Source organism: Podarcis pityusensis (genome assembly GCF_964106645.2).
Source record: "Podarcis pityusensis genome assembly, chromosome: 10".
NCBI lineage: Eukaryota > Metazoa > Chordata > Lepidosauria > Squamata > Lacertidae > Podarcis > Podarcis pityusensis.
This window is the reverse complement of record NC_138035.1, coordinates 32,593,724-32,611,611: the sequence shown is the minus strand read 5'-3', so window position 1 is coordinate 32,611,611 and position 17,888 is coordinate 32,593,724. Positions and strand designations below refer to the sequence as shown.

General features: G+C 40.6%; 1 protein-coding gene across 1 annotated transcript in view; it reads right to left on the bottom strand.

Annotated features, from left to right (window-relative positions):
* MEI1 (meiotic double-stranded break formation protein 1) overlaps positions 1–17,888 on the bottom strand; it is a 31,598-nt gene extending 13,710 nt beyond the window's left edge. Inside the window, exons 1-15 of the mRNA XM_080971887.1 lie at positions 16,218–17,888; positions 15,374–15,504; positions 13,315–13,429; positions 12,678–12,794; positions 11,374–11,473; positions 10,696–10,830; positions 10,411–10,525; positions 9,134–9,225; positions 8,021–8,162; positions 7,050–7,161; positions 5,490–5,550; positions 5,081–5,178; positions 1,574–1,748; positions 1,325–1,472; positions 229–513 (exon numbers count right to left, since the gene is read on the bottom strand). Of these exons, the coding sequence (XP_080828013.1) occupies positions 229–513; positions 1,325–1,472; positions 1,574–1,748; positions 5,081–5,178; positions 5,490–5,550; positions 7,050–7,161; positions 8,021–8,162; positions 9,134–9,225; positions 10,411–10,525; positions 10,696–10,830; positions 11,374–11,473; positions 12,678–12,794; positions 13,315–13,429; positions 15,374–15,504; positions 16,218–16,506 (2,115 nt within the window). The 5' untranslated portion in view covers positions 16,507–17,888. The remainder of the gene's footprint in view (positions 1–228; positions 514–1,324; positions 1,473–1,573; positions 1,749–5,080; positions 5,179–5,489; positions 5,551–7,049; positions 7,162–8,020; positions 8,163–9,133; positions 9,226–10,410; positions 10,526–10,695; positions 10,831–11,373; positions 11,474–12,677; positions 12,795–13,314; positions 13,430–15,373; positions 15,505–16,217) is intronic.

Genomic DNA, 17,888 nt, shown 5'->3' with positions numbered 1-17,888 from the left:
TATGTACAAATAAAACCTTACATCACAAAGACACCACCATCTCCAATGATCGTCATTCTAAGAAAACAAATCTGAGGCATGCTACTTTTCCACTTTAAATGTGTGTGATATTTTATGCTGCTGATGGTGATGATGAAAACAAATTTTGCAACACATGGAATCTGGGTAGGCAATCTAAATGTTTCTACAAGGTGATCTTGTATTGATTTTTAAAAAAATATTGCATACCAGCAAGACAAGTAAAGCACTGGGATTGCCCTTCAGCATGCAAAGCAAACTGTTAAAGTTGTTTAAGGAGTCAGAAAAGCCAGCAGAGAGTCTTTTGTCAGTATCTTCAGATTCAGTGTGGCTGTAGTCTTCACAGGAAAGCCATAGATGAAGGATGCGGTGACCAAATCTTCCCATAAATTCAGGATAGCGTAAAAAAAAATTGAGGAGCAGAGGATGATGGACATACACCAGGCTCAGATCAGATATACTATCCAGGATCCTCCTTATAGCAGAGAGTGAAGCCTGGATTTGGAGAGTTGGAAGGGGAAATCAGAAAAGTCAAAACAACCTCTTTAGGGACTGGTACATTTATAGTCCCTCTTATGAGGAACATAATCCTCCTAAAAGTCATTATAACAGGAAGAATTTCAACGTTATATTCATCTATACAAGGGGAATAGTACTATGAAAGCAAATTGAAGTCAACAGCTTCACAAGCAGACAATACCATTTTCATTAAAAGTGTCATCACATGCACAACATTTCTTTAAAAATTAAAAACTGCATCCTATAATACTTTGAATACTAGAACAAAATTAAACAGCTATGTATTTTCCAAATGTAAATGGCACATTCTGGATACAATTTATGACAGCATTTGTGGGTGGGGACAATCCTCTCACTATCTTTTTGCAAAGGCCTGCCTCGTTTCTTTCAATGTTCTTGGTGCCTCCTGTACACTCTTTTCCACTCTCACTTCCGAGTGTGTTACTACAGCACTGGATCAGGCATCTAACACAGTAGACATCCAGTATTCCTGTACTGTCTCACTATTCCGCAAACTTATTCAGGAGGAGTTTTCTCCTTGCTAGATGGGTCCTACACTGCAACCCTACGCAAAATCAGAAGATGAATGATGGCTATTCTCCTATAGCAAGGCTACTTTCTCATGAGAAAGCAGATGAGATATTGTGCTGCTGGTGCTGTATCCTGGATACTAGTACTAAGAGAACAAAACAGTGACTTTTAATTGTCTGGAAAGGAACATCAATAACAAACTTTCAGAAATGTGACAGTGTAGATTTTAAAAGCTGCTCTTGGAAGCAGTGATTACCAAGTCTAAAGCTTCGGTCTTGTCTTGACAGATTGCCAGAAGGTACAAAACAGCTTTGAAGACATATGGGGGTGGACAGTCTCCTTGGTCTTGGATTGACAGAAGAAAACTTCTTATAGCTGAGAAAAGCTCTGTTTCTGGAACAAATCTGAGAGCAAGGTTTGTTTTTGGTTTGTTTTTTAAGTTAAGTGTATTGATCTCACCTACTGATCCCCCCCCCCCCCCCGCCGTTCCAGTCACTTCACTTACTTGTCTCCTTGACTAAAAGCAAAGTAGAAAAGAAGGAGGAGACTATACTGGTGACTACGAAGAGTTTCATCTAAACAGAAAGATTCTGGGGTCTCAGATAAGAGGCTGAGGCTTTCCTGTATCCCGAAGTTCAACTGTGGCAGACTCGTTTGCAAAAGTTCTGATAGGTCATGCACTAAAAAGAAAGGCAATCAGAAAATGGCATGAAAATAGATTAGAAGGGACCAGTTGGTTAAAGGTATACAAGTCGGAGCTAAACAGTACAAATTGAGAGGATTTGCAGATGACTTAGTATTGACATTACAGGAGCCAGAATCTAGTACTAAAAGGGTTTTAGAACTGATTCAAGAATTTGGTCAGGCTGCAGGATTTAAACTGAATAAGTTAAAAACCAAGGTATTAGAGAAAAATTTAACACCGATTGAGAGAGAGAGGTTTCAGAATGAGACAGGTTTGACAGTGGTTAAGAAAGTGAAATACCTGGGGATAAATATGACAGCAAAAAATGGGAATTTATTTAAAGACAACTATGAAAAATGCTGGGCCGAAGTGAAAAAAGATTTAGAAATTTGGTCAAATTTGAAGCTTTCACTGTTGGGTCGTATTGCTGCGATAAAAATTAATGTATTGCCTAGAATGTTGTTTTTGTTTCAAACATTGCAAATTGTGGACAAAATGGATTGCTTCAAGAAGTGGCAGAGAGACATTTCTAGATTTGTCTGGCAGGGCAAGAAGCCCAGAATAAAATTTAAGATATTAACTGATGCAAAGGAAAGGGGTGGATTTGCCCTGCCAGACTTTAAACTTTACTATGAATCAGCAACTTTCTGCTGGTTGAAAGAATGGCTGCTTCTTGAAAATACAGACATTTTGGATTTAGAAGGTTTTAACAACGTATTTGGATGGCATGCATATCTGTGTTATGATAAGGTCAAAGCACATAAAGCATTCAAGAATCATATTGTCAGGAAAGCATTGTTTAATGTTTGGATGAGATACAAGGATTTATTGGAAAATAAAACCCCAAGGTGGCTGTCACCGATGGAAGGGAAAGCTCTGAAAAGGCTCAATATGGAGGCCAAATGGCCGAAATATTGGGAAATTTTGGAACAAGATGGAGATAGACTGAAATTACAGAGTTTTGAAAAATTAAAAAATAAAGTGCGAGACTGGCTTCATTATTATCAGATAATGGAGGCATATAATTTGGACAAGAAAATTGGCTTCCAGGTGGAAAAATCAAAATTGGAAACAGAACTGTTAGAACCCAAAACTAAGAATTTGTCAAGAATGTATAACTTGCTGTTGAAATGGAATACTCAGGATGAAACGGTGAAATCTGCTATGATTAAATGGGCACAAGATGTTGGACATAACATAATGATGGCTGACTGGGAACAGTTATGGACCACAGGTATGAAGTTTACGGCATGCAATGCCTTAAGAGAGAATATTATGAAAATGATATACAGGTGGTACATGACCCCAGTCAAGCTTGCAAAAATCTATCATTTGCCCGATAATAAATGTTGGAAATGTAAAGAAACTGAAGGTACATTCTTTCACCTTTGGTGGACGTGCCCAAGGATTAAGGCTTTCTGGGAGATGATCTATAATGAATTGAAAAAGGTATTTAAATATACCTTCTTGAAGAAACCAGAGGCCTTTCTCCTGGGCATAGTCGGCCAAAGAAGGATAGAACTTTTTTTATGTATGCCACAACAGCAGCAAGAATACTCATCGCAAAGTATTGGAAGACACAAGACCTACCCACTCTGGAAGAATGGCAGGTGAAGGTGATGGACTATATGGAACTGGCGGAAATGACTGGCAGAATCCGAGACCAGGGAGAAGAGTCGGTGGAAGAAGATTGGAAGAAATTTAAAGACTATCTACAGAAATATTGTAAAATTAATGAATGTTAGAATGATGTTGGATAGAAATTAAGTGGTTTTCAGCTGTAATACTATAAGGGAATATGAAAAATGGATTATTAATAGGTAAAAATTTAACGTTACAATATTTTAAGATTAAAGACTAGGATAAACAAAGAGGGTAAGGATTTGCTGAACCAACAAACCGAACTGGAATACAAAAAAGGGAGGTGTGAGGAGGTCCAGGAAACAAGCTAATGAAAAATAAGTAATGGAAAGATTGAGTTGTTTTTAACCATTTTTATTTTGTATTTTCTTCTTTTTTTGTTTTTATTTTGTAATATTTTGAAAATCTTAATAAATATCTTATAAAAAAAAAGAAAATGGCATGAAAATGGCAGCAGCACACAAACACAAAATAAAAAGCTGGGGGCACAGAACCCCAATGTCTGTTTACCCCCCTCCCCCAAAAAGAAATATTGATAATACACTGGTACCTCTGGTTACGAATTTAATTCGTTCCGGAGCTCCGTTCTTAACCTGAAACTGTTCTTAACCTGAAGCACCACTTTAGCTAATGGGGCCTCCTGCTGCCACCGGGCCGCTGGAGAACGATTTCTGTTCTCATCCTGAGGTAAAGTTCTTAACCCAAGGTACTACTTCCGGGTTAGCGGAGTCTGTAACCCGAAGTGTTTGTAACCAGAGGTACCACTGTAATAATCCATGCTTCTCTCATAGGTAAAGGTAAAGGGACCCCTGACCATTAGGGCCAGTCGTGACCGACTCTGGGGTTGCGGCGCTCATCTCGCTTTATTGGCCGAGGGAGCTGGCGTACAGCTTCCGGGTCATGTGGCCAGCAGGACTAAGCCGCTTCTGGCGAACCAGAGCAGCGCACAGAAACGCCGTATACCTTCCCGCCGGAGCAGTACCATTTATCTACTTGCACTTTGACGTGCTTTCAAACTGCTAGGTGGGCAGGCCCTGGGACCGAGCAACGCGAGCTCACCCCGTCGCGGGGATTCGAACTGCCGACCTTCTGATCGGCAAGTCCTTGGCACCACCCACGTCCCAGCTCCTGCCCACCTATGCTTCTCTCATATTGCCCTTCTATTCCACCTTACTCCACAAAAGAGACAGGAACATAAAATATGCTCCATAGCTCATGCTAACTTATATGAGACCACTGGCCAGAAAGGGATTACATTCAATTGTTTTAAAGATTGGGGGGGGGGATGGGCCATGCAGGTGTTGCAAGAGCCTCTACTTACAATACAAAGCTGTGTACACACACCCTGTTTACTCTGCATTGAGTATGATCCCATCATTGGTTTGGGAAGCAATGGGCTTTGGTCACAATCCTGTATCTGTCCTGTATCTATCCTGTTGGTTCTTAAGAAATACTGCATTTTGATGTGTTTTCCTCCAAACCAGTTTCAATCCAAATGGAGAAAAAGAATGACCTAGCTGCACTTTAAGCTAGCAATGTATACACAGCTAATGTCACTGAAGGCAGCTAACTCAAAGAGCGTATCTTCCCCAAACCTTTTGCCACTATTTCTGTTCCCAGACCCAGCTGTATGCTGCCAGGTTCAAAGACACATCACACACACAGAAATCACTTTATCAAACTTGCCCTCTTGGGAAGAATCCTCCGGCTTCTTTGAGGATGAATGAAGATTGAGGCATATGCTATGCAGGAAACTTGAACAAGCATGATTCAAACCAGGGTTACTTGAAAGGGAAAATAAATTATGCAAAATGAGAAACTGGAGGTGCAGACTTGGTCAAGACACCATCTCTAGTTTATTAATATCATTAACTTTGAAGTCACCAAGGCTTAAGGCAGTAGTTAATTGTAGGCTTTATTTGCCATTTCCAGAACATCCAAAATTAACCTGGTGCTCTATGAAAATCATAAATCTAATGTCTATGGGTCAACATTACAAATCTATTAGAATGTCTACAGGTTAACACGGGAAATGAAGAGAAATGTTTCAAGAGAGATGAGCGTGAGAATTAGTTTTACTATCCCAATTTAATACCTTTGTGCAGTGCAGAATTTGGCCTTCAGCTCCAGGTTCAGTTGGATGAAAGAGGAAGATGCTGGAGGGAAGGATAACAGTGCTCACACAAAATGTTTGAGTTAGGATTTTCAATTATACAATCTTAAGAGAATCTGAAGAGTACCCAGCCAAGCCTTACTCAAGCCAAGGCAACAATAATTTCAAGGCTCTGAATATTCTAAAGGATTCTCTACATACTAAACATGATTTCATGTCTCACGATGTCTCACTGACATTTCCAAGTGTCATTAAAGATGATTACAGAGTTGCCACTATGGAATTATTTGCTTTTTATGGGGCATTTACATGATATTGTCATCAAATTGTTGTCCTTCTGCATTTTCCTCGTACTCCTCGTTTCACCCTCAGATCATGCATAATCCAAATTTATGGTAGAGCCAAACAGTAACATAGTCTCTGCAGGTACAGGTACTCCTCTGTCTTTTTAAAGGTCTGGTTCTGAAGTGCACAGTGACATATTCAGGTGAGCCTATCCATATGCATCTACATTTTGGCTTGTCTTCATTGTTACCTTTCCAACTGGCCCCATTGAGGGCTTGTCTACACTTCCACTTGTTCTGCCGTTTCCCTCGAGGAAACCAACTTTTTTTCTGCTGAACTGAAACAAACATCAGCTGGGTTTTCTGCGGACTGATGTTTACTCCAATTCAGCGGTATAGAGTGGGTTTTCCTGGGGAAAGTGGTGGAAACAGCTTGTGCCCATGCCAGGAAAGCACGGGACAAGCGGAAAACCTATTGGACCCCTGCTTTCTACTCACGGGACAAGCGGAAGTGTGGATGAGCCTTTAATCAAATCATTCTTAACAGATTTTCTAAAAATTGTTTGTGCAAATAGTGCTTAAATGAAAAGGCATTTTAGCACATCTTTAAAAATGTTTAAAGACAAGATGCCCTTCCAGAGGGCACAATTTTAGCATCCTGGTATTATAAATTAATTGTTTTAAACTGTTAGAATCATAGAATTGTAAAGTTGTACAGACCCCAAGGGTCATCTAGTCCAACCCCCTGCAATGCAGTTTAAGTCTGCCTATTTAAAAAGTGATTAAATAAATCATGCAAGAACACTTAAAGAAAAAAAGTGTATTTGTACAAATTAAACAGCATATTAAAAATGGCTATAATTTTTAACTCAATTTCCCATCCTTTCTTTCACAGCTATGTCAAATTCACTAATGTGGATGAAACAAAGCAGTATGTACACACACACACATACAAAGTGCTATATACCCTGAAGTGTGATAGTTAAATTTTAATTCTGCATGTAGCTTACAGTAGAAGAGCAATAATTGGGGAGAACTGAGCCACTAGCCTGCAGGCACTCTAGGTACAGAACACTTCCATTTTGATTTGGAGAATGAAACATTTCAAAAACACATCTACTCTAATAGATGCTTCGTTAATGTTAGGGGTTCTTACTGAGCTTTATGACACATTAACATTCAGCAGCAACAAATTCTACAGCTTAATAATATGCTTCTGAAAGAAATATAGAAAATAGCCTCTTCCAGTTTTCCTTACCCAGCTTCATGGAGAATCTCTTACTTGAGTCTGGCATAACACTGAATAAGATGTTGAGGGTCGAAATTAAGACTTCCATGAGAGCTGGGTGGACAGCTCTTTCAGAATATTTCTGCAGGGAAAGGGGGCAAATATACTTTCACTGTTACAGAAAGAAATAACATGCAACTCAGATAAGACATGAGGAAATCTTTTTAATGGGCCTGACAAGTTTGATAACTCCGAACCACAGGGCATGGTCTAATAGAAAGCTCCTGTCCAAAAACAGCTTGTAACAAGAATCTAGATCTACAATGACTTCTGACAATAGACTTAATTTAATCTTTGGAAAGGGATGCGGGTGGCGCTGTGGTCTAAACCAGAGCCTCTTGGGCTTGCCGATCAGAAGGTCAGCGGTTTGAATACCCGCGATGGGGTGAGCTCCTGTTGCTCGGTCCCAGCTCCTGTCATGCCAAAAAGTGCAGGTAGATAAATAGGTACCACTCCGGCAGGAAGGTAAATGGCGTTTCCATGCGCTGCTCTGGTTTCGGTGTTCCATTGTGCCAGAAGCAGCTTAGTCATGCTGGCCACATGACCCGGAAAAACTGTCTGCGGACAAACGCGGGGTCCCTCGGCCTGTAAAGTGAGATGTGCGCTGCAATCCCAGAGTCATCTGCGACTGGACTTAACTGTCAGGGGTCCTTTACCTTTACCTTTTTAAACTTTGGATGCTCCTCTTTATTCCCCACATACCTAATAATTGGGGCGGGAAGTAGAGGGAAGGGCACAGCAGCACTGCCTCCACCAGCCAATCTCTTCTGCATGGGGCACAAACTCTGTCATGCTCACTTTCCTAGTGCTGGTGTACTCAGGTCCTGCTAAGGCATCTAGTTAGCCGCTGTGAGAACAGGACGCTAGACTAGGTGTTCCTTGCTTCCGTATAAACATATGTGAACCACTTGATGTTTGGGTGGGGTAAAAGGAGACCCTACCATGACTATGGGAATGCAAAGAGAGTCAGAGATCCTCAGCAGAAACTCAGAAAAGCTTTTCAGTGTATCTTCATTCTCTGAGTTGGGAGCAGTGAAAGAATTCTCCTGAGCCACAGGGTCGTTTTGTGATTCCACAGCTAATCTAGAAAGACACACAGGACTGTCAGACGGGCAGAAGCTATTGCATCATGTTTCTACAGCATCCTGGCTGGACCTCAACTCCGTAACCAGAATGTTGAGTTTGAATGTTTTCAATCTCCTCTTGGTATTAATGGCCTCTCAGAGAGCTTTTTGTCAGCAGAACCCTTCTCACGTCTTCAAAATGTGTTCATCAAACTCATGAAAGGGGAAAGAAACCAAGACTGTGCCTACTGCCCCCTCCCAAGTTCCGCACATTCGGCAGAAGATGATAGAGCTCTACAGACACACAGTTGTACATCAGGCATATATATATATATGTAGGCACAGAGTTCCAGTCACGCCTTCCACTGAACATGTAAAGGACATGGCCACCAGGTATGTTCCTGCTTTACTTTCCATGCACTTTGAAGAGGTGAGTATGACTCCAAGCACTCAACCCTGCCTGAATTCCAGAGTTGTTACAAAGATAATCTTAAGGATACCGCTATGAACTTTTAGGAAGATGGGTAGAGTGTAAACGCAGCACAACCAATAAATAAATGGTGCTACTTTGGGTGGGGGAGCCTACTTTAAAAGGCCCCACTGGGTTCTACTCCCCACCTCCCACCAGCGCCTGCTAAAACTTTGGATTGGCTTTGTCCCTGGGGCTGGTGAGAGCCAGAACAGTGGCCCCCCAACCCATCCCAAAGCCAACTTGGCTCCCAGCCAGAGCACAACCTTATCCGCTGCACAAAGGTGGCTTCCTGATATTTTTAGCACATACGAAGAGTAAATCTCGAGGTCATCAACTATTGAGCCACTTGAATGTAGAGGAGCAAAGCAGGAAACCCTGGTTCATACCCCTTTAATCATATCCTCAGACACAGATGCAAGCTTTGCGCCTCTCCCCTACAATTTCAGAAAGCTGTGAACAAATTGCTATCTGATCTCTCTTAAATGTTCTTAGGCTAAAGACAGACAGAACTTCCTCACCTACAAGCATTTCTGAAGCTTTCTAAAGCACTCTGCAGGAACTGTCCCTGCTGTGAAACTGTTTTGTTCTGATGTTTGCTGCCTGGTTGACCCTATGACATTGAGATGAGAGAAAAGGACTTTCTTATGACCTTCTACTTCATGCCACCAGAATATCACATTAAATTAACAATTGCAGTCACCAAACGTTAGCTTGAAAAGCCCTCTAATTGTTTGAAACACTAAGGCTGCTCATCCATTTCTTCTCTTTTGCTATCATGAGCCACCGTTAATTCTTGTTCAGCAGATGCACACCAGCTTCTTGTACTGAAAAAGGCAGAAGAGAATTTCCCTCTTTTCTAGTCAGCAATAAATAACAATAGAAGTTTTCGTAACTCCCAAGTGTTTGGGTTACAGCACGTTATAGATAAAAGGAGTAACTCTGTCACACTATAAAAACAGGAAAGAATAAAACTAAGTTCTTCTAGAGATTAGCCTCTTTCTGTTTTAATGTCATTGCAAACTGATTCCTTGATTCTGAAAATGTGCTCCTGCACTGCACATATACTTGCAATACTTGTGTAATGTCTCTGAAACATGCACATAAAAGTCACATTTTGTGAAATTGCTCATCCTACATGTGTGGTATTGCAATATTTACACATCTACTGTAGAGGAACTCCACCTGAACTCAGTAAACTATACTTCCAAGTAAATACAAATAAGATTTGGCTGCACATGCTCACAATGTTCTGGAAAGCAGGTAAACATCAAGTGCATGTGCAGAGGGTGTCACTCATTCTTGTATTTTGGAACGACAAGAATTCGTTTCTTCTCCATCAAGACACTTTGTAACCATCTCTGCGATCCCCAGTATAGTACTCCTGACTTTGGGCTACACTATAAGGCTTAGCATGAACATGCAAACATTTATTCATTTCTATATTTTAAACTTTGTTGAAAACACATGTTTTGCCGTCCCATTATTTGGACCAGCTTTCTTTTAAATCCCTGTTTGCATGCATGTTACTAGGTTAGTCCTATGAGGAAATCCAAGTGGAAAATTCAGTCCCAAATATAAAAAAGATTCAGAGAACACCCTTCGGAAAGGAGTGAGGCAGATCAACTATCTCAAGCATAGCAACAAGTCTGCTAACATGAGAGGAGGGCTTTTTGTGGAAAGGACTGCCAGAATCCCACCACTATTTGGGGGTGGGAGCACGAAGAGAGGACTTGGTCACACATCTGGCCCACATTACCTGCCAATCAGAATAAAAACACAAGACTGAATGACTAACCATGAGCCTCCTATTAAGAATTGGCAGTGGAAGATCACTACATCGTTTTAAAACACCTTCGACCAGCTTCTGTAACTCTCTGTATAGTACGGGAGGGATGGTCACATGATCCTTTCTGCAGCGAAAAGAGTAGTAAGACAAGTTAGGCAATTAACTTGGAAGCAAACCTCTGGGGAGACAGAAATTCATGGTGGTCCAGATGTCAGCAAAATCAAGAGTGCAAGAAAGGACTAACCTGGGTGTCCAGCTACAAAGAAAAAGTTCACCAAATTGTTTCCCACTTACCTCAGTATTGCAGCCACAGCTTTCACAGCTTCGGCTGCTACTTCAAGAATAGGACAGTTTAAAGCTTCTAGAAGAACACTAACTGCATCTTTAAAGACAGAGGTATTTGTAAATAATTTGATTTCTGCTGGCTGCCTGAAAAAGAAGAAAGGCATATATTCCAGTAAAGGAATAAATTCTTTATCGGTTACTGCTCAGTTGGGATTTGGTCTGAAGCTTTAAATTATATTATTGGTAACAGTTTCTCAATAATAATCCTAAGCATGCTTTGTATGAACAACATGAAGGCTTTTGCTACAAAATACCTACAGGAACAAACAGTTAAGTTGTGAGTTCATTGCCAAAATTGCACATTTATTTATTTATTGAATTGCTTTGCATAAAGCAATTTAACAATAAACACAGCAACAATAAATATTTGTGCATGTATATACTGTATACAATTTCATGTCTAATACAAATGGAGTCCAGGATAAAAATCTCCACTTAATTTTTAAAATTTTATTTCACAAGCAAGCTAGTGGATAGTGTGTTATCGCTTATGAGAATATACCCTGGATATACCCCTTTCACCTAAAACCTACCCCCCCCCCAAAAAAAAACCCAAAATCATCCATGAAAGGTGCTCCCCCACTCATTTTGCAAATTAAAGGCAACCTGGAACTTTGAATCTCTTACCATTTTAAAATTTCAGTGAAAAGTAGAAGCCCCTGCTTTTGCAATTCCACATTATTGAGATACAAGATTTCTTTCAGGCTCCTTAAAATGGGTTCAATGCCTGGAATAAAGTCAAAAATATTTAAGCAGGCCCCAATCCATGAAGGGGGTTCCCGTAGTGAAGCAGAAAGGTGGAAAGATTTGGGCAACTTATTTCCTGAATGTTATGTATTAAGATTAACTGCAGTTCTCACTCAGGGTCACCAGTATGCAAATGAAGGATTGAGAACTGTCACTCTCTGATTGGTTAGCTAGTTGGGAGTTGTTACTGTTACAAGTTACTTAGTATTATATAAAGCAGCCAGCTGGGCTGCACCGAGTCTGACTCCAGGAGCAGTTCTAACTGCTGTAATAAAGAGCTGTGAATCTAACAGAGCTGTGTCCTTCGTCCATCTTTCCCACTATTTAACACTGAACATCAAGTGATAAAGGCTGTTTGGACTCATTTTAGCCCATCACCACATATGTGAAGTACTTTGAACATGCTGCTTTATAGATGTGAGTCGTGGGCAACTTATAACCGTCAGGAGCAATGCCTGAACACCTTCCACATGAACTGCATCACAAGGATTTGGGGTAGCACATGGCAGGACAGAATTTCTAAAAAAGATGTGTTCTCCCAAACCCACATTCCCAACATGTTCACCATCCTGTCTCAATGATGTCTAAGCTGCCTTGGTCATGTCCACAGAATGGAAGATGGCAGGATTCCCAAGGTCGTGCTCTCAGTCAGTTTCAGTTCCCCATTTTGCAGGGGATGGAAACTTTAATTACTCATTGCTTTTCTCAATCTGGGTTTCCCCTCCCCCCCAGTCCTTTTACAGAGAAGCGGCATTATCTTGCTATAAAAGTGAAAAGAAAATAATGAAAGGAAAGCCACAGGGAACAAAAGCCGAGCAATTAAGGGGCAATTCATCACCTGTCTCCCAGTCATGCCGAACAGGACACAATAAATGATCAGAACAGGTAGCTTTTGATTAAAGACACTGCAGCTTTTTAAAAGCCTTAGTAGTACTTGTGGAGTTGCAGTTGTATTACACCCCAGAACAATGGCCACAAATAAAATTTGAAAACTCATGGAAGGACAACGAACAAAACCCTAGAATGCAATGATTGGGCAATGTCATCATCTGGATTCTCTGAAAAGTTAATGAACAAAGAATGATGCGATAACAATGGATAGCAATTGCAAACAAAATGGCTAGTGTGGAAATGTTGAATGGCATGGCAGCAACGCCATCAGGCTGTGGAGAATGGTGATTTACCATAGACAGTGTGACACTTGGAAAAGAAAAGCTGTTCCTCAGTCAGCAGCAGCAGGCAGCAATAAATTGACCAGGTGAGAATTTCGCTCATGCAGAAGAGACACTCAAACAGGAACTCTGCAAACAAAAATAAAAATAAATGTATTCTAGCATCAGTTGAGCCCAACACAACTACTCCCAAAAGGAGGGGAAATAAAGAAAAACACAAAAGAAGTAAATGTTAACTTAAAACTCTGACACATCTTGAAACTACCGGGGGGGGGGGGGTGAGTGCTGAACCCTGCCATCTGCCTGCGAAGGAAAAAGAAAGGGGGGGAAAGATTGTTACTGACCTGGCTGCTGTGCAAGTTGCAACTCTGCTGCTACAATTATTTTAACTGTTTTTAATTGGGGGTGGGTTCTTGTTGTTGTTTGTTTGCTCTAGTAACCTCTAGGTTAGATTACTGCAAAGTGTTATTCGTGGGGCATAAAATTCTTCTTATACTGTACTTACAATTTCTAGTTTACGTAACTCGGAAGTATTATTGGTTAACAGTGCCGCAATAGCTGCAACTATTCCAAACATAGCTTTGCAATCAAGTACCATGATAACCTGCAAATTGGCAAACAATAAACAACAGCACATTCTTTTTGTTACCTGGGATGTCAGCATTGATAAAGGCAGGAGCATATGTTGCTGGAGAATGCACCAGTACAGCAGCCATACACTGAGCACTTGCTACCTGTAATACCTCATCTCTAGACAATAACAGCTGTGAAAGACATAAGACTAGGTATTAAAGAGCCATTGTTACACTAAATTACTGCAGCATTAGAAAAAATGTGTTGACCAAATGCAAATCAGAACAAGAATAATAATTTAAACTAAAAAGAAATGCTATTGTCATAGAGCCACACTAAGCTAAACCATGGTTTAGCATTCAAATATTTATTTTAAAAAAATATTTTAAACTATTCAGATGTCTTGGTTCGCACGTCACACTACGCATGGGGTAGACAAACTTTTTGGCTCTGCAGGCCAGATCTTGATCAGGTTGTGCCTCATGGGCCAAATTTGACACGAGGTAGGACCAACTACCTGTCAGTCATCTGACATCACCCCATAAACTGGAAGATACTGCTAACAGAGGGTTTTTTCTACATTTTAGCAGCTGCTTCACTGAAAACTCTTGGGGTCATTTTGCTGCTGCAAACTAGAGCTCTTGACTTAGTTCCCCCAACATACTACAAGTAAAAAAAAATAATGACAGACCTTGGTTACAATTCATAGTTAATCTAGTTAGCTAAACCACAAGCCCAAATTTGGACCATGGCTTAGATCAGTACAACACAGCAGCAAGACAACTGGAGGAAAGCAAACCAACCACAGACTCCTCCCTAGGAGCCCACACACTCATGCATTTACACTAAACCATGGTTAGGCTTACTCTGGCATGCAAACCAAACCATCTGAATAGATTTTATTTCTAAATTGAACAGAGAAAATAGTGTTAGAATAATCACAAAACTATGGGCAAATACATCAAACAGCTGTATATGCTGCTTCTAGTAATCATAATGGGTGTCATCCATTGTATTGTTACACACTACCCCAATCTTTGTGCAGTGCGAGGTTCTAGGGGTCCAGGCGCTTACCCAAGGTTTGTGTTTCCTTTGGAAATGAGGCACAACAGAGACTGCGGCGTCTTTATGATATGTGGCTTATTTACAGATATATACAACCTAAGCCTACAATGGAGGGGCTTCCAGCATTACACTACATGATGGTTCCATTTCTCCCATTGCTGCCACCTTGGATTCAAACTGTCAGCCCACATTATGCTTTGACCGCCCTGCCCCCTCCCCAGCTTCAAAGGCTGACCCCTTTTTCCTTTTTCCTGCCACAAGGAACTGAAACCCTAGAAAACTTCCTAGAAAACTGGCACTGTCTTCTGACTAACAATCTCAGAGCTCAGAGAGGGGCTCCCCCCATTTGTTGGCTTGTACAGTCTTTGCTTTGCTGATGGCCCACCTCCCTATCTTTGTTCTCTGCTGATGGCCCATCTCTCAAGCACAGAAAAACTGGTTTGGCCTGTACAGTGGTACCTCGGGTTAAGTACTTAATTCGTTCCAGAGGTCCGTTCCTAACCTGAAACTGTTCTTAACCTGAAGCACCACTTTAGCTAATGGGGCCTCCTGCTGCCGCCGGGCCGCCGGAGCACGATTTCTGTTCTCATCGTGAAGCAAAGTTCTTAACCCGAGGTACTATTTCTGGGTTAGCGGAGTCTGTAATCTGAAGCATCTGTAACCTGAAGCGTATGTAACCCAAGGTACCACTGTATTTTGACATGGATAAATTCAGCATCTGGCAGCCCATCTTAATACTCCAAGCACTGATTAAACTCCAACACTTACTAAACCCAAGAGCTATGGGTGTCTTGCACCCACAAACTCATAACAGTATTATGAAAATTACCCCATGTGCAACCAGGAAAAAGCATTCCCGCCCATTCTCTCAGAATACATTTAGATGTAGCATAGCACTTTTAATTTTCTTCTACAACACAAGGTATTCACTAATACCTATAGTTAGGGAATATGTAACAAAAACTTGCCATTAAGCAAGTTCAGCATTCACCATTAATGCGTCAACTCGGAATAATAACAAATCTGGCAGCAGATGTTAGGAGGATGGGTTAAATCTTTTTGGCAATTACCTTCTTGATCATTAAAGGTAATGGACTTTCTCGCTCAAACAACTCTGGGCTTGGAGAATCTGCTCCTTTTCCTGAATTACTCATAATAACTGAAACAAACTTATCATATTTCAGCAGCTGCTTTAGCAAACCTGCAAAAGAGCAAGGGGAAAGAAAATGAGAAACTAACAAAACAAGAGATATTTAAACATCACTTCATTGGGTTCTGAAACGTCTTTATGATTCCGATTCTATTGTTGCTCTACTACCAAAAAATATTTTGACCACTCTATAAGCAATATTGTATTATCTGTACAGATATCTACATCAGATTATTTATTTTCAATTTTCCATCAGAAAAGCAAAAAGTCATTGTCCCTCAACTTTTTTTTTCTGGCTCTGAAAAGTCAAATTGACTCCTGATATTGCCTGGAACAGATGGTTAGCTATTAAGGAGTTACGCTTCCAATTTCCAAATCTCCTGTCCCTTCCCCACTTTAAAAAAACAACTTTTTTATTTTGCTAACAGGGCAGCTGGGCATTCTACAATGTGCAGGGCCAGCAAGAACCCAGCCATTTACCAACTTAATATGCCATAGATCTAAATTTGCATATATACATATAAAAATCAACCAATTCAACTTTTGTTGCTTAAAATTTGACCATAAGAGTATAGCACAGCATATCCAAATTTGTGTTAGGTGCCTTGCCTTGAGGGGTTTTTTTTTGGGGGGGGGTGTTTTTGGTTTTGAAAAAAACTAGCAACATGCCTACACATGGGTTCAGAATCTGAAAGGCAAATTAAATCCTTATGTGAATGATAAAAGAGCTCTTCCCCTCCTATTCCACTCATTGAGCACCTTACCCATACAGTTAACTTGCAGCTCCTTGGTCTGTGAATTCTTTAGAGTAGTCAGAAAGAGGCCACACAGCCTCTCTGTGAAATGAACAAACAGCCTCTCTGCTGCACTGGGGACAGAGTACAGCTTGCCATAAAGATAACATACAGCAGCCTTTATGCTCTCATTTGGGTACATCAAACCTGCAGCCAGATGCTCCATCATGGTACATGCAGAGAGAACAGAAAAAGCAATTGTAAAGAGAGAAAACACTGTTAACTTTGTCAATGGTGGGCTGGCCAACAGGGGCATCATTTAAGGGAGACAGAGGAGACAGTCACCCTCATCCTGAGTTTCATGCAATTATTCCTCATGAGCACCCTTATCCCCAGAAAGCTTGTTAGTTCTGTATGCTGAGCAAACTGATTTTTAAAAAAATTTAACTGAGCCTATGTACTACATCTGCACATCAAGGTACAAATCCCTTTGCTTAAAAAACACACAAACTACAATTTGGTTCTTGATAACTGATAACATAGCTAATATGAGATATCAAAATAAACACAATGTATGTGTTTATGTATATGTATGTATGTATGTTTAACCTCTGGGTTTTTTCACAATTTAACCTTGCACCTTACTGAATCTTTCCTCCATCCACAAATGGGGACCCTACTGACTTGTGAAACTCAGCTATTTCCAAATAGCAGATGACCAAAACCCTAATCTCCAAGTCATCCTTGATGTAAGGTCACCCCACAGTTGTGCTGCTTCCATTCTTTTCATTTTTACTACCTCACATGCTGCCCTTAGTCTAAGTTCCTGGATCTTTTTATTGCCTCTGCATACACAGACCTGTAAGTCAACCTAGCTAACCACTCTCAGTTTAGAGTTTTGCCATGTTTCCAGTTGTTGTGTCCCAGCAGCTTGGTGTTGCTACTGCTTCTCATGTCCCACTTGTGTACCTCTCCTTCTATAGTTCACCCAGTGTTTGCACATATAGGCATGAAAAAACATTCTCCTTCACCAAAATGTTGCCTGGATTTGTTCATTTGGATACTTATTCAAACTTGAAGCAGGCTGATCTACTAATCCAGTCTCACAAAGACTGCTCATGTCCAGTTTCAATACATCATATTTGTGGATCTTGACATAAGCTTGTGGTTTTTCCTCATACAGGGAAATTGAAAGTATTTTTGGAATTTGTTGAATGAGTCACTATTAGCTATATGGAAAGGCTTCCTATTAAACCACAAAATGTTTTATGCCCCTTAAAGATATGCCCCTTAGAGACTAAACACTCATTTCCACTTAGTTAAATTTACAAGGCTGACCTCCACCTCTCCAAAAAAGAACAGGTAGTCTTGTGAATGGCTTTCATGAGCTTTGCCAAGATTACATTTTAGTCTCCTTGTTTGCTATCACAAAAAAATTTAGGAGCATTTAAAAAAGACATAATCTCTCACCTTCACAGGAGTTCTTAGTTCCAACATTGCATTTACAGTGGTACCTTGGGTTAAGAACTTAATTCGTTCTGGAGGTCCGTTCTTAACCTGAAACTGTTCTTAACCCGAGGTACCACTTTAGCTAACGGGGCCTCCCGCTGCCGCCGCGTGATTTCTGTTCTCATCCTGAAGCAAAGTTCTTAACCCGAGGTACTATTTCTGGGTTAGTGGAGTCTGTAACCTGAAGCCTCT